The following is a 17,083-nucleotide window of genomic DNA, read 5'->3' on the forward strand; positions in this document are numbered from 1 at the left end:
GTATGTTTTCCCTCACGAACGGAAACGCTTCCTCCTCGGATACTCCTAGTATCGAGAACTTAAATACAAAGTTTTGACATTTGAATGTAGGTAATAATGTTTTTATGTCTCCACGTTTGTTGTTTCAGATCTCTTGTAATTTTATGTGGTTAATTATGTAATTTTTAGCCTTTTTTTTACGTTTGGGAAAAGGGTTACAAGGACGATGGCCACCGTTAAAACGAAATAATTTGTGAAATTTAAGCAATCAACTGATTTAAAACGGGTGTTTGCCATTGACTCGGATTAATCACTGTAAGGTAAAAGTCAAGTCAAAGTCACGTTCAAATCCAGCGGCAATTCGAATACTTACCGTTCAAACCCAAAATAATTACAAATGGACTTTTTCCAAAAACACTGACACTCTTAGGGTTCATATAACCTCGTAGTTGAAATATCCTCATAAATAAATAATTGAAAGATTTTTTTTCTTTTGAAAACAAATCTAATTTAATATTATAGTTTAGTAGTGATTGCTTTTTTAGTCTATTGCTACTTTTGTTTTAAAAATCCTCTTTGTTTTTTGCTGTAGGGTGATATATCAGAGATGGGAAGTGAGCATTACTGCCTGAGGTGGAACAATCATCAAAGCAATCTCTTGGGCGTGTTCAGCCAACTTCTAGAAGCCGAGAGCCTCGTGGACGTCACGTTGGCCTCATCGGAAGGCCATTCCCTCAGGGCTCACAAAGTCGTCCTTTCAGCCTGCTCCTCATATTTCAGGGCGCTCTTCCTGGACCACCCTGCCAGGCATCCCATCGTCATCCTAAAGGACGTCTGCTTCTCTGAACTGAGGACCCTCGTCGAGTTCATGTACAGAGGAGAAGTCTCCGTCGAAACTTGTAGATTGTCAGCACTTTTAAAAACGGCGGAAAGTCTGAAGGTAGTTGTATGAGACACCCAAGACTGGACTTGTTGGACTAAACGATTTATTTTTTGAAGGTCAAAGGGCTGGCGGAGATGACCGCTTTAAAGGCAGGAGGCGATGATAGCCATGGCGGTGGCGAAGGCAACGATGGTGGAGGGTCTCCTCAACATCCTGCAGTCGTAGCTCAGCCCATTCCTGCCCCAGATCTTCCACCACCTCCGCCTCCACCACCTTCTATGGAACAGCAAGAAGAAGTGCGATCACCCCAAGGAACAACCAGAGATGATGACGATGCTTCCTCAGTTCACAGCGCTCCGTCCGACATGACTCCCCCAGCTCCAGCATCTCCCCATTCATCTGAACCTGTACCTGGTCCTTCTGGGCTTCCTCCTGTACAAGACGCTCCTTTGGTACGTATTTCCCTTGTATTAAAAGACACTTCCACTAAACGACAACCATAATTGTGATATATTTTGGTCATTTCCTAATGTTTTGGTCTGTCAGATGCATTTTAACGTTTCACATCCCCACAGCTGAAGATAGCAATAAGCCGAAACACTTTGAACAGACCAAAACAGCAAGGATAAATTGACCAAAATTATCAGAAACAACAAAACTACATTTTTTACTCTTCTGTTTCGGTTGTTGACTATTTATATTTCTTGGCTTTCTTTTCAGGAGCTAGACAACTATCAAACTTAGTTAGAAAAAAAACCCAAGAAAAAACTACAAGTTATCAAATCGCTGTTTCTTGTAGGAAAATCTCAAGAAAGATAATTTTTTCTGGCTTAATCTGCTGTTTACCTCACTTGATCCAACACTTTGGTCAAACATTTTCATATAAATAACTCACACTGCTTCTATCGATTTTCTGCCAGAGTTCTCCAGTCAATCCATGTCATATCTTATTTTTCGTGGATAATCTTTTAACTGCCATACAACATGCAACTGGCTCTCGCTCACCTCAGGATTTGTCTTATTGTCCTTTCACCAAAATTTAGTATAGTAGTGCTATTTTAATTACTAACAATTAATCTGACTTAATTCCTAATATACTTAATCTTATGAAGTTGCAAAACTAACTTCATTTATAAAACTAAAAACAAAGCAAACATTCCTATATCTTTAGCTCATCGCAATGTATTTCCCACTAGTACTAATACTCTTGCCCAGTATATATAGCTGACCTTTCTCAATGTATTTTTATATGTTTTTACGTACATTTTTAACCATTGGTAAACAAAGTTCATTATCACCATTCAAAAAATACATAGTTCACATCTTTAATTTTTTTCACTTTAGCCCTATAACTTGTTTATTTTGTCATAATCATAAGTGTATATGCATAGAACACATATTTATCTGACTTAAATACCCTGATGGACAAATTTAACGCACTATTCAATTTATTTACTTTTATTTTTTAAATTTTGTTATTTCTTTAAATTACTAGCCCCAACTACATAAAAGAGTTTTAAATTAGTGCATGGATAGAAATATTTAATAATTTGAGACATCAGATTTACCACTTGGTTATTTAGTTTAAAATTAAATCCACTATCTTTCCACATTAGTTTCAGATAATTAGGAGCTATCGAAGTCAAAATAAACTAAATAATGCTTTATTTACTTCCTTTGTTTGCTTTTGTATTGATAAATCCTATTTTCACAAAAAGTAGCCTCTAGAAGGCTAAGACAGGGTTGACGTAGATCTATGGACAGGAGAGAGGATAGATTCATCTGTCATCAGGCTCTACAAAACCACAGCATTACAGGAAATGAGATAAGAAATCTGATAAGACAAGTCCAAAATGTTTTGATTTCCTCCAGGTCAGTAAGAAGAAGGCTCAATAAAAATATCCTCAAAGCCTGGAACCCGTCTCTTGGACCTCTTTTTACCTCAGCTAAGAAAATGGGAAGATGCAAATTGGACATTGGAAGATTGAGGACGAGTTCACTTTACAGAAGAAGTGAGAGTTGGCCTCAAATCTTCAGTTTGGAGTAATTTCATATGAGAACGCTCAGGATCTGTGCTGTATGGTTCTTCATGTGGTATTCCTCAGTGGTTTATTGATGTTCTGGAGTGACATTTTGTTTGATGCCTGCACTTAATTGGTTGTAGTGCGAAGAAGAGGTATTTACAAGACATAATCGAGAACATGTAGTGCCATTTGCCCCCCCCCCACACGGTGATACATTCGTGCTAATACAAGATAATGCCAGGTCCCCGCTCATATTGTGGATGACTGCCTGAATGAGGCTCAAAACCCGATATTTGAACCCAATAAAACATATTTGGATTTAAGCGACAAGAAAACAGTGAAATGTCGCCATGTCCTAACACTTTACAAGAGTTTGAAATTAATGAAAAAGAATTCCTTAAGAATATATTAGAAACTTTCCCAAGGAATGTAAAAGCATTTAATGGACATGATTTGTACCAGATGTGGAAATACTCGGTATTAAAGAGGACAAGAAAATATTTTTTTACATTTTTAAAAAAATTTTATTATTATTTATTTATTTTTAGTTACTTTACACAATAATTGTTTTGTTACAATTAGATAGTAAACATTGTCTTTTAAAACTTCAAACCTATTTTTGGTATGCAAAATATGAATAAACCTTATGGTATAATAACCTTGGTATAATACATTAAAATTTAAGAGTGATGGGTTAATAATTTTGTCCATCATTGTATTTCTTTTGCCCCAGTCCGTGATACTATAAAGCTTTAAAAAACTGGCAATATATATTTTAAGTACAATATTTCTTGCCCTATTATTGTGTTGATTCATACTGATATTTGGAGGGTTACAAAGCCTTACATTACATTTGAGTATCTGCACTTATTTGGATGATATTTCAAACATCATGACTATTCAGTGGAATCTGAATTACTTTTTATTACTTTATTGTAGCATATTCTAATGTATGTAAACATTATTTTTTTTTTTTTTATTTATTCTTTAAGCACCATCAACGTCTAAAACAACTTGATTTCAAATCTAAATGAACTAACTAGAAGAAACCGATGGTATAACAGCATTTTTGTTCTGTTCAAGAAAAACCTTTGTACTGAAATGTCTAGTAAATATGATGATATCATGTACATTTTTTTCATTTTTTTATTTTTAACTTGGTGAATAAACTGAAGGTATAGAATTATATACTAAACTTAGAGGCCAACAATGAAAGATCAAAAAATAACTAATTTTTTATTATATTTTTATACCCAATGACTAAATTCACGTAATTTGTTGACAGTCGTTAAAAAAAGAAGTAGAATGGGACCGAACGGATGACAAGAGCATGGGTGAAACATCCTCAGATTACAAGCTTCCTCATGATCCAGTAAGTCATTTTTATTTTATTTAATATCTCTATATTGTTATAATCCAAATTCCCTTTTAACATTAATTTGGCTTGTTTCCATTTATATGTTGCATGGCATGTTCATATTTGCATGGTTGATTAATGCACGTTCTCAAGATTCTGAACCATAGACCAATTTTTTTTAAATAAAACAAAAGTTCCTTGATTCAGGATGTGAACTTGAACCATTCTTTCAAAATAAGGAATTTTTTTATGTACCATTTAGTTGAAACCATTTCGTAAGCATGCCATTTATTTATTTTTATTTTAAGTTATTTATTACATCTGACATTTTACCTTGCCTTGCTGAAAAGAAGTTGACCTACATTTTTGGCCAATTTTTGATTGTGCGTTTTTCTTCTAATATCTATACAATTATTATATTATATATTTTAATGCCATTCAGTCATCTATTTTTTCCTGTGATGGATGTGTACTTTTTTATTCATAATTGTGGGGTTATATTTTCACTGCAGCCAAACAAAATGAGCGTCAACTTCTAAACAGTTTTTCCTTTAAACCCATTTCCACCTTCTGTTCGGCTTTGTCCACTCTCTTCAATGAAAGGAAGGTACATTAAGAAGTTGATGAGCTTTCGTTTGTTTGGTTGCAGGAGAATACAGAAGTCGGTGAGGGAAGGGCGTTATATTCGTGCATGTATTGTGCTGCTGCGTTCCCGCATCAGAGCAAGTTGGCAAGACATATACTATCTCACAGCCTGGAGACACTGAAGTACAGAGAGCAGATGTTTCACTCCCAGATGCCCCACTACCAACCAATGCCTTTAGTAAAGTCAGAGCCGATATCACCAGGTGCACTTTGTAAGTTTTGTGGAAAGACGTTTCCAGATGTTGGGACTCTCATAGGACATCTGCCTGTACATACGGGAGATAGGCCATTCAAATGTGAATTCTGTGGAAAAGCCTTCAAACTCCGTCATCATATGAAAGACCACTGTCGAGTTCACACCGGTGAAAGACCTTTTAGGTGTTCTTTGTGTGGAAAGACTTTCTCAAGATCTACAATTTTGAAGGCACATGAAAAGACCCACTATCCAAAGTATGTGCGGAGGTTTCTTTCATCCCCCAGTCCAGAGGACGAAAGGCGGCAAAACGAAATGCCTATATTACCTTATGATCTGTCGGTAGAATCGCTTTGTTTACCAAGACCTATGATGCCTTGTGATATCCCATCGGAGCCCCTGTACCTTCCAAGGACTTCTCCATCTCCTTGACTTAAATGGTACAATTAATTCTAATTAAAAAAGCAATCAAAAACTTTTAATTACAAGAAATTAGTCAGAAGAAAAATTACAGTGGCTTGTAACACTACATTCAAAGCAAGTTAAAACACAAATACCTCTGTCTAATTTTAGACTACAATAACAATAATAAATTAATTATTTTGAGTTTTCTATGTACAAAATATCTCTACCAGTGAGACTATTAAGATTTTGTAACCAATTTATACATATTGTGATTATATTTATTTTATAATGTAATTTATTTACAATTGTGATATAATAATTATTGTTATGGCTAATTTGTTTAATTTGGAAGCTAGTGAATTGTTCTTAAATTAATATTTGTATTTTTTGTTAACATTACTGATTATTAATTCAACTATTAAATGGTCAAACCAATTTATTTCAGAAACTTATTTTATTTAAATTAATCTAGTAGGAATGTTATAAATTAAAGGGAAATTACATCTAGTCGGTTATTTTATGTGATCAGTAATTCAATATAAATTTAATGTAAATTCAATTTTTTCATGATCTATACCATAATAAATCTAATTAATTAGATTTTTTATTTTAGATTTTTTATTTTAACATTGATCTTTATGTACAGTTTTTTGTTTGAAACATTTTGTCCAGACCGTATTTTCTCATATTCAAGATATATAAGTTAATTTTAGGTGCTTTTAAACAATCTAATAGTTTGTCGAGAAGAAAAATGATTAATGTAATTATAGTAGAAATTTAACGATAGAATAGTTAATGTTGATATAAATAGTTCCATAGACACGTCAGCTGTGATATGGTAGGGGAGTGATAATAACAGGGTTCGGTAGTTAAGCTTAATTTTTAATTTATATCAGAATAAACAGAACAAAAGAACATTGTTTTCTGTGATTGAATTGTTTGTTAAATAGTCAAACTAGAAATGGATGAGGGAGAGTTTTTTCCGTACTTAAATCCGACACAATAACAGGATTTCAGTCATAATCTTGCATATGAGTTAATACGGAAAAAATTTTGTTCCTTAATATAACAAGTTAAATCAAAGTACTGACATATTGATTCAATTAGTATGCAAATTTGAAAATAGGGTTAATCTCATATTTTTTGCTTTTTAGCTGTCTGTATATAGCATTTCATTGATTAAATTATGGCAAACAATAAAGTTATATTTGTCATATAATTTATGATTTTTTATTTTTATTTATTTATTTTTTTTAATTACAACCCATTTTCTTATGTCATAATATTGTTTTCTTGTTTTAGTTGACAATATCAAACAATCTTAATTTGTTTAACTTGTTTATCTTTGGTATAATAATAGTGTACATTTAATCACTACAACAAATATTCTCAATACATTTCAGAAATGTTAACATATTAGCTCAAAAAAGTAATAACCTGAAAAATACCGAGAGAAGCAATTGAGAACTACGTTAGTTATAAAAAGCTTCTTTTTTCTTTTTCTCTATATTTTCCTTTTATATGTGTATAGATAAGTACTTTGTGTGAGGTTAAAGCTGTAAATATGAATTATAATAAAACTGCAGGACATTGTGCTCGTATCACAATAATCCAAAATGAATAGTCGGACTTGTAGATAGCAAAATTAGACCATAAGGATATTATTTAAAAAATAAAACAAACAAAAAATATACATTTATATATTGGAATTTTAATTATTTTTGTAAATTATTTTTGGCCAGCTAATTTGTTTAGAAATGACAGACTTCTTGAATAAAATATGTGTAATCTAATTTTAAAAAGATTTGCTATAATATGCATAACTAGTTCTTCAAAATTTGCTATTTATATCACTAAAAATTAATTTATTTGTTGTGTGCACAGTATTATGAACAGAAATTTGTGTTGAAACATGATATTATTCTATAGTACATTGTTTTAATTGGTATATACTTAAATTTGGTTTTATATTCAGAATTAATTTTCGACTGAATTAAATTATTGTAATAAAAGTGATACATTGGATGTAAGAGAATGTTATATTAAAATAATTATTTATGATTGCAAAATTATAAGAAAGCACAGCAATAATGTAGATAGAAAAAACGTTAATAAATTTGAAAAGAAAAAATCATTTGCAGCTGTAAGAGCATTTATAATTAAAACTGTTTGTCACGTTGCAGAAGTTGTGGAGTACCTTAGGTTAGAGTGGAAGGCTGTGGTTTGCCTTGTTTAAGCTAGAAAAAGAAAAATATAACAGCATGTTTTGTATTTTTGTAATATTTGCTAGTAAACTCTAAAAAAGTAATGAGTCTGTTGTTGTTGATGTAACGAATTGTTGCAGATGACTGTGATAGTTTGTGATGATCTAATTTATATTTGCAATAATTAAAAGAAAGTGTAATTAAAAAATGATTCTGGATTGTTTGAAAGCGAATGTGACAGTTATGCTGCTACAGTCAATTTTAGCTTGGAGCCTGTTAAATTTAAAACTATCTTAAATTGATGTTTTAATTGAAAAACAAGGCACAATTGTAGTGTGGTCAGACTGGTTGTATATGGAACTCTTATTATTGTGTTTCATAGCCAAACAATACTAATAATCATTGCTATTTTTGTTTAAAAAAATAAATTCTAAACAAAGCAGAAGTGTCAAAAATCACATCTGATGTGGTTTTACAGTATTGTATACAACAAAGTTTACAAGTTAATTTTGTGTAAGAGTTCCATAAATTTTATAATGTTCCTTAGAAAATGGAGTAGGAGAAAGTGCCATTTTGCACATACCATTTTGATTATTTATTCAGGCACAAGTGCATTTGTATTGATACAAGAAGAACATAGAACACCAACTTCCTGCAGGAATCATTTATTTTATTTTGTTCGACGTAGCTTCACCTACATTGTTATTTGTAAATAGAGTTGATTTCTATTTTTAAGTTATGCAAAAAAAAAATGAAAACACCACCTTTATATTTTCTACACATTCGCTTGTATAGTCGTGAAAACAATTAATGATATATGCATATAAAAATGTCAATATTTTCTTAATGAGTCAATATGATTGGACATAACATGGCCAGTGAACTAGGCTTATTCCCTATGATATTTATTTATTTATGGAATGCATATCATAGTTGTAAAGTGTTACTCAGAAATAAAAGCTTAAGATTATGCACACTGTTTTTGAACTTATATAACTTCCTAATAAAATGTATACATATTACTAGTTTCAATGTCAGTTAAATAATTGCCAATATGGAGAAACAAAAGTAAAATAATTATACTTCACATAACGGCATTGTCAAGCAGTAAAAACATGTCCTCCCCCTTTCCCCCATTTAATATCTGTTATAAGCTTTATTTATTGTTTCTTAATGCTCTTATGATTATGCATATTAGCCAAGGAGACAATATATTATGCATATGCATATAGGGGGAAGGGTATTGTGAAAAAAAGGCCAGAGGCGACAGTGGGAATAATTTTATGTTTTTTTGGCAGTTAGATAATGTTATTATTTATGCAAAATGTTTTACTTTATTGGACTCACTATCCACAATGACCTCAACATTCCTTTTGTAATAATGTAAGACCCTCTTGTGGTGCTCTTGTTAGAGAAATGCACAGAGATGGAGCCTCTTGGAAAAACAGTGGTTGTTGTCTGGGTTCCCAGACTTGTCAGCCTGGTAGGTAACTAACATGCGGATGAGGTGGCGAAAGCCGGGACGTCCCGTCCTTAAGATGGAACCATCGCGATCGGGCCCTCTGATGTTAAACATGCAGAGTAAAACATGATAAAAGAAAAATGGAAGCGTCAGTAGGTGGGGTCATTGGAGAGGCTCTTGCGAGTCAAGAGCATGACTGGTAGATGGCCCTCAGAGAACCTGAGCAGGAAGCAAAGGATCATCCTCACCCGACTGAAGATTGGCCATATGCAGTTGACATATGGGCACTTGCTTTTGGGCCAAAGCCCGTGCAGGTGCCCCTTATGCAGAGAAAGATTGCTCAATGTGTCCCACATAATGGCGCCTCATGCCTTGGCTCCTAAAGAGAGTGTGTAGGCATGCCGCCGGATTTAAGAATGGTTCTCGGGCACGGTATCAAGTTTCAAGGTCCCCTGTTCCATTTTATAGGGGAATTGTGAATTTTTTGTTGTATATAGCCTTAAAAATATGTGTTTTGTATGAGGGAGTGTATTTATTAGAGTGAATGGGGAGGGGCTGATGGTGAAATAGTATTTCCATTGCCCTTCAAGCTGTGTACGTGACTCCATCTACCTTATATATTTGTGTTATTACATTTCGCATGAGCTTAGGGCTGAGGGGAAAAAAAAACAATAATAAATTTAAGCACAACACAATTTTCACTTCGTAATCAATCTGTACCAATACAAGTCTATTTTATAACTGTACAAATTACCAAAATCAGATACCCAGAAATTGAACTTTTTTAAAGATAATTGAACATAATTCGACTCATTGAACGGTTTACAAACCCGGAACTCTAGATTCTATCATGACATAAGTATAACAAGGATCAATTTGAATTTTTGCATTCTGATTTGCCTATCAGAATAATCGACACTGGCATTGATCACCCCACAGATCTTAGGAGGAAATAACATTTCATTATTTGATTATGATCAACTTGTTGCATATATATATATAAAATATGGGGCAGGTAAACCATCAGATGCATGTAGAGAAGACAAGCCAAAATATGTCTCACCAAGATTTATTTGTTCAACAATAAAACACCATTTGTTAATAATTGAATTATCTAAATTTGTTAAGGTCATTAAAAAACAATAAACAATAAAATAATGAAACTATCTACAGCTAATCTTTTTTCCCATTTACAAAGGAAAAATAGCTCCTAAATCTTAGTTACTGTTGCTAAGTTACTTGCTGTTCACAAACTTCCTTCCTCTTCTGCATGTATGCATGATAATTATAGGAAAATGTAAGGAATGACAAAAGTTTAATTATCTCTAAGTCGACCTTGAGTCATGAGCTTTAGGTGTACATTTAAACAGTTGTCATCTCAATTAAACCCAGAAATAACAACAGAAATAATCAATAATAATAAATAATTTTCTCTTTAAAATTATTAATTTTTATTTAAACCTAATAAAAAATTGAAAGCCTCCAGGAAAAAGAGATTTATTACAAATACAAACCTTCTTTTAATTTGAACTATGGATGAAGAATTTCTTAATATTGCAAAACATTTCCTACGCATTTCCTTGTTGCATTTATTAATCAAACAGTGCTTCCATTTAAAAATTACAGACAAGCAACACTGATGTATTCTATATTAAACTTGCTAAGTAAATTGTAGAATACATTAAAATTAAATATTTTTTGCTTCTTAACAGGGGAAAAAAAGTATATGACAGTATACAAGTGTATGCTTGTTAATTTATTATATTATTATATTTAAATTGATTGCAAAAACAAAATATAATAAATTTACTTCTTAAACCAACTTAAATCAAATCTGTAGCATTTATTGCTAAGGAAATGCAATAGCAAAACTTTTCATTTAACTATTTTTTAATCATTTTTCCAGGAAGTTTGCCTAGTTGAAGGTGAGTTCGGTCCCGGTAGCAGCCAAAGTTTAGACCAAATCAGCAGTAGTAGCAGAAGTTCAACCCCTTTCCAGTACCCCGGTTTAGCAGGATTTGCTGGTCTTTATGGTGAAACTGTTGTAAGTCTGCTGAGGGCACAAGGATTGGATGTGCCAGGCGTGAGATGTAGTGTGTGTCTTGCGGCATTTCCGACCACCTGGCTTTTAGACCGTCATATTCAGATGCAGCATCCGGGCCACAGTTCAACTAGGAGTCCTCACACCACTGAGCCAATGAGAGACGACAAGCCGTTCAGGTGTGACCAGTGCGGCCAAAGCTATAGGTATAGATCAGCATATATCAAACACCGAGAGCAAAACCACAGAGCAAGACTTCCTGCAGACAAGCTGTTTACATGCGATGTTTGTGGAATGCAGTTTAGATATTTGAAATCTTTTAAGAAACACAGATTAAACCACACGTTAGAGAGATTACACACAAGTCCAAGAAGGCCCCCAGAAAGGGATAAAGATGAAGGGGGTTGTGCAGAAGGCCAAGACGAGGTGACAAGCTCAAATGAAGCGGTAGGTAGGCGTTCGGAAACCTCAGACCAAGATGACACAGTCGATTCCGTCTCAGTGGAAGCTGGTGAATCTTCCCTCATAGGACTCTTGCGTCTGAATGAAAGGCAGCGGCCTCCCAGGTCATTTGCCTGCCCTTTCTGTGGGAAATGTGTGAGATCTAAAGAAAACCTCAAACTCCACGTAAGAAAACATACAGGAGAAAGACCGTTCGCATGTCTGTTTTGTGGCCGTGCATTTGGAGGGAAGAGTGATTTAACAAGGCATCTAAGGATTCATACAGGGGAACGACCTTATCATTGTGAGATGTGTGGCAAATGCTTTGCCAGAGCCGATTACCTTTCCAAACATCTGACAACACATATACATCAAGGGCAACATCGGTAGACACAAAATTGCCCCTCTTATATGTTATATATGTTGCCCTTTAAATAAGACATGATTTCTCACTTCTAACTATATTTTTACCAAAGATAAGAGAATCCGCAAGTTTCTCAGAAGAAAAAGTCCATAACCTAAAGAACAATTTAGCTCAATTTAATAATATACCTAGTTTTGACTGAAATTAGACAATTGTAAAATGTCTTTATTTATGAGCAAAATAGTTTATTTTTCATTATAAAATTTGTGCATTCCTTTTAATCTAATGAAATAAAACCTTAAATGAAATTTTTATACTGTCAAGAATTTTAGGCAATTGATATAAATAATTATTTCATCTTGCTAAGAAGATATTTGCTCATTGAATTTAAGACATTGAATTTGCACATCACTAATACATTTTCAACAGCATTTCAATGGTTAGTTGAAGAGTGTCTTTTCAGCAAAGCAAAAGAATATCCTTTATAGAGCACAACATTGACTGTAATCATGTCCAGTCGAGTTCAAATTGGCCAATCATTCAGTGATACAAAATTATTCTTCATGGAGTAAGCTGTCTTAGTAAAATTTAAAAACAAAGGATTATTGGGCACACCCACAAAAGAGACAATCACTGAACATCACAGTACAATAAAGGGTCATTGAGTCAAAGAAATGTGATAAGGAGTGGTTGGAAACAAAGCGTTGATCATTTTTACTTTTAAAGAAACATTTTTTTAAATTTTATTGATATTAGGACAAAGTGTGAAATATTTATGTTGTTTTTACATTTTCGACCACCTTAAACTGTTATATTTTCAATTTGATAAAGAAAAAAGATACTGCTACCTCAATAAAGCAATTTATCTCTGCATATACGCTGGGAGAACTAGGAAAAATAACCAGACCGACCTCAAAATAAAATTTACAATTGATATTAGGAACACAAAATTATTGAGAAAATTGAAATAAATCACACATTATCTTAAAATTATATAAAGTTGTAAAAAATGTATTGCTGAATAAGCAGTAATATGTTTAAAAAAAGTATATCTAGTCAAAAATTGTTTATAAATTGAAATATTTTTTTAATTTAGAAAATAATCATATAATCATTGTTTTTTTATATAATTATAATTTTGGTTTATTGTAAGAGTAAGCATGGAATTTCATTTTCATTCATTTACGTAAGTAAATATGTGTTGAACATTTTTATTTTATGGAATTTCAAACTTGCGACTCATTAGCTAGGTCAAAGTCAAAAACTATAAAGAATTATTTTGTTTCTTTTGGTATATCAAAAAGGTTGATCTTATCTTCTTGGTTTTCAATGTTACAGCAAGGTTTTTTGTTTTGTTTTTTCATTGAAAATTGGTGAAAAGTTCCAATTGTTGCGTTTAATTGATAAATAAGTTGAGATGAAAATGTTAAGGGAGCATGGGTTGCATAAACATTAACAAAACCTAATACATTCATTGCCCTATGTTCATTTATTTATTTTTTATGTTTATTTTATTTTATTCATTTATCATCATAACAACAATTTGTTGTAAATCATGTATGATTTGTAATTTAAATTTTTATATAGGTATTATATTTTTTTCTCTCTCTCTCCCCCCTCACTCACTCTCTCTTTTACTCACTCTCTTTCACTCTCCCTCTTTCTGTCTCTCCCACCTCCCTCTCTCTCGCACTCTCACTCTCTTTCTCTCTCTCTCGCACTCTCTCTCTCTTTCACACTCTCTCCCTGCCTCTCTCACACTCTCTCTCCCTCTCACTCTCTCCTCTCTCTCTCTCTCTCTCTCTCTCTCTCTCTCCTCTCTCTCTCTCTCTCTCTCTCTCTCTCTCTCTCTCTCTCTCTCTCTATCTATCTCTCTCCCCACTCCTTCACTCACTCTCTAATGTAGAGCACCACTTAAAATCAAAATAATAAAAAATCACCTGTAGTAATTATTATTTTTGTTTAATACTTTAGTTTAAATTTTTTTTAAATGCTGCAAAAGCACAAAAAATTTATGTTTCCCAAATTGGAGTCCATGAGTACCTCATGTAGTATAGATAACGATAGTAGTTTGTTGTTACTTTCCAATATTTACTTGATTATTTCAATCAAATTCTATTGATTGAATTTTTTTAGATACATTTAATTATTTATTTATTGAACAGAAAAGTAACTATTATTTTATTTGATTTTTGCTTTAAGATTGTAGCTTTAATTAAATGTAATATTTAATTATTTGTAAATGTTATAAAATGTAATTGTTTTGTTTTGCTGTTTTAATTACAAACTAATTTTTCTGAATAGTGATAATATAGTTGCTTGGATCCCTGGCAGATAACAAATAAGGGCTGTCGTAAAAATCTAACTTTTTATGTTAAAGCAGGTGATATTTGATTAAACCAACATTGGAACTTTTTTTGTGTACTAGCTTGCATGATTGCGCTGTACTAGTGAGTAAACCAAGAGATAACAAAGGCAATAATTAATTGTATATTATTTAGTTTTAATTTTAAAGAAAAGAAACACAATATTTGTGAAGCTTATGTTTTCTAATACCTCTTTTTATACTTCCGTATCAAAAGGCAATGTGATATTATTGTATTTACTGGAAACTGAATTGTGATAGTTCGAATTTGGTAAAGAATAGAAAATGTTTTTAAAAAAATTAAAAAGCGGTTTTAAATCTTAGAAAGCTGTGATTGTCGCCTTCTTTAAATGATTTGATGAGGTTCTTGTAAAGAGTTTTAATGTCCATTGTGATAAGGAAATGTAATGAGTGCATTAAAAGTGTGATATAGATATTAAGGATTCGTAATGTTAAGATTCAAGGGTTATCGGTGTTAGGGATAGGGAGACCTTCATGAAGATTGAAATTTAAACAAAAACTCTATTATGGGATTAAAAATCACATCAGCTGTTAATAATTGGATCATTCTTTTTTTATATCCATAATGTATGTTAAAAAAAAGTATTTATTATCAATAATTGATGTGATTTATTAGTGAGACTTTGCTGTAATTTTTTTTTGTTTAAATTATTAAGGCAATTTTATATCAAAAAAATATTTCATTGTAAATATATCTTTAAAACCAAAACTTAGTTTAAAGGAAACAAACACTTTTTGTGAGTATCGAATTAAAATGGCAAATAAATATTCATAAATCCTCTGTATTTTTTAATTTTTCTCATGAAGACTGTAAACACCAAATTTTTTGGGCAACCAACTATGTAGTAATTACATAAATAAAGTAGTTGTACGTTGTTTAAATTCATATTAAATATTGCACCATATGCATCTAAAATGAGAACTAATTGTATATGTGTGGTTTCTCACTGTCTAGAAATAATTGGATTGTGTATGTCTTTGGTGCTAGTAGGTAAATTTTAACCAAATTAACACTACCCATCCATTTTATAATGCAATTTTGTTGTGATATTTAATAAATTGATGTTTCTTACTAATTGTAGTCAAATCTCTTAAATATGTAATTAAAATTAGGGCTAGAAATATGCAAATTGAAGATTCTTTTTTGTTTCATTCTTAACAAAAAATATTTATTATCATTATATGATATATCAGCGGGAGATGAAGAGTTGGTAATCCTAGACTGGTTAAAAGAGCACGGCTGTGGATTTGTATTTTTTATAATGTAATAAGATATGTGATCAAAAGCTAATAATAAATTAGATTTCTTATCGAATAGAATGATAGGAATTGTTTAAAATGCATTCTTTAAAGATATGGGAATAATCGTAAATTAAAAAATTACGGTATACCTGAGTGAAAACAAAATTGTAAATGGAAAGAGTACATGTTGGGTTTAGATAGATGGAAACCGTTTTCAAATTTCTTCCTTAATGATTCTATAAAATATTGTTTATTTTCTATATATGGATCTTATGGGACTTTTCTCTGTAGTTTCCAGTTTTTAAATGTGATTTATGTAATAAATAAAAATTAAAGAAAAAAAAGAAAGAAACATCTGCCATTATGAAACAAAATTAAATCATAACATCCAAAAAGTGCTAAATAAAAAAAATATATATATGTAGTGTGGAAAATATATATAAGAAATAGAAATTCAAATACCTCAAAATCATAAAATAAAATAATACCTCAAAATTTCTAAGAATCAAAAATACCTCAAAAGTTGTTAGTTTTTTCTCAAATATTAAAAAAATTTGTACTTTCATTTAAATAAAGAAATGTCTGGTACAATTGTAAAGTGTTGTAAAGATGGATTTGGATAATTATAATGATGACACTGCCAATATTTAGAAAAACAATTAATATAAAACGAAAAATGTAAAAATTTATATTGGCTGAAATTGTGAGTGAATGTTATAATGTAAATATATTTAAAAAATGAGATGTCTTGATGTTGATTACTCATTTATTTTAACATATAATAAACCAGTTTTAAATACAATTTCACATAAACCCAGTTGTAAGTAATCCATTTGGATGTCTGCGTACTTGTACATAATTAAAAAATGGTGTAAGCATTTGTTGTTCATGTGAATTTACCAAAAAAAATTAAACATTTTATTTATATTGTCAGATTCCAGTTTCTCTCTCCAATGGACCAGTCTGTATTAGATGAATATTTATGTGTATCCTGTATATCTGTTATGTTAGTTGAAAAAATATATACATTTAATGAAATCCCACTTTGTCATCAATTTGTAAAATGAGTGTTTTTCTGTATGTACAATAATAATAATAGATATATGTTATTTGTATAGATGCTCAATATTTAGGTTTCATCGTGTTTAATGTAACAAAAGAAATTCATTGAATTATTAAAAATCTACTTCAACTTTTCAAAGAAATATAAAGCAATAGTAAATGTACAATTTGACACCTACCTCAATGTAATTGTATTTCTTTCAAAAATGAAATTAGAAAAGGAAAGGAATTTAAATTTGCACGTCAAATATTTTATAAATTCATTAACTCAATGCACAGCCATTGATGAAATTGGTAGTTTTTTAAATTGATGGTCTAGTCAGAGCTCAATCAAATCAAAAACTAAAAACAGTAATAAAATATGGATCATGTAAATGTAAAATAATTGTTTGTGC

The 17,083-nt window shown here is 31.5% G+C and overlaps 1 protein-coding gene across 5 annotated transcripts in view; it reads left to right on the plus strand.

Moving 5' to 3' along the window:
- Positions 1–17,083, plus strand: part of LOC106672012 (myeloid zinc finger 1-like) — a 94,313-nt gene that overhangs the window by 68,149 nt on the left and 9,081 nt on the right. For 3 of the 5 annotated variants that reach the window (XM_014403065.2, XM_014403063.2, XM_014403064.2), the window contains 4 exons: positions 572–919; positions 979–1,314; positions 4,172–4,258; positions 11,059–12,999. In XM_014403065.2, the coding sequence (XP_014258551.1) occupies positions 587–919; positions 979–1,314; positions 4,172–4,258; positions 11,059–12,024 (1,722 nt within the window). In that variant the 5' untranslated portion in view covers positions 572–586 and the 3' untranslated portion in view covers positions 12,025–12,999. Of the gene's footprint in view, positions 1–571; positions 920–978; positions 1,315–4,171; positions 4,259–4,892; positions 8,663–11,058; positions 13,000–17,083 lie in introns of those variants that run through there. The other 2 variants (XM_014403066.2, XM_014403067.2) reach the window with 2 other exon arrangements.

This window comes from Cimex lectularius, unplaced genomic scaffold, assembly GCF_000648675.2.
Source record: "Cimex lectularius strain Harlan isolate CLEC.00 unplaced genomic scaffold, Clec_2.1 scaffold169, whole genome shotgun sequence".
NCBI classification, from domain to species: domain Eukaryota; kingdom Metazoa; phylum Arthropoda; class Insecta; order Hemiptera; family Cimicidae; genus Cimex; species Cimex lectularius.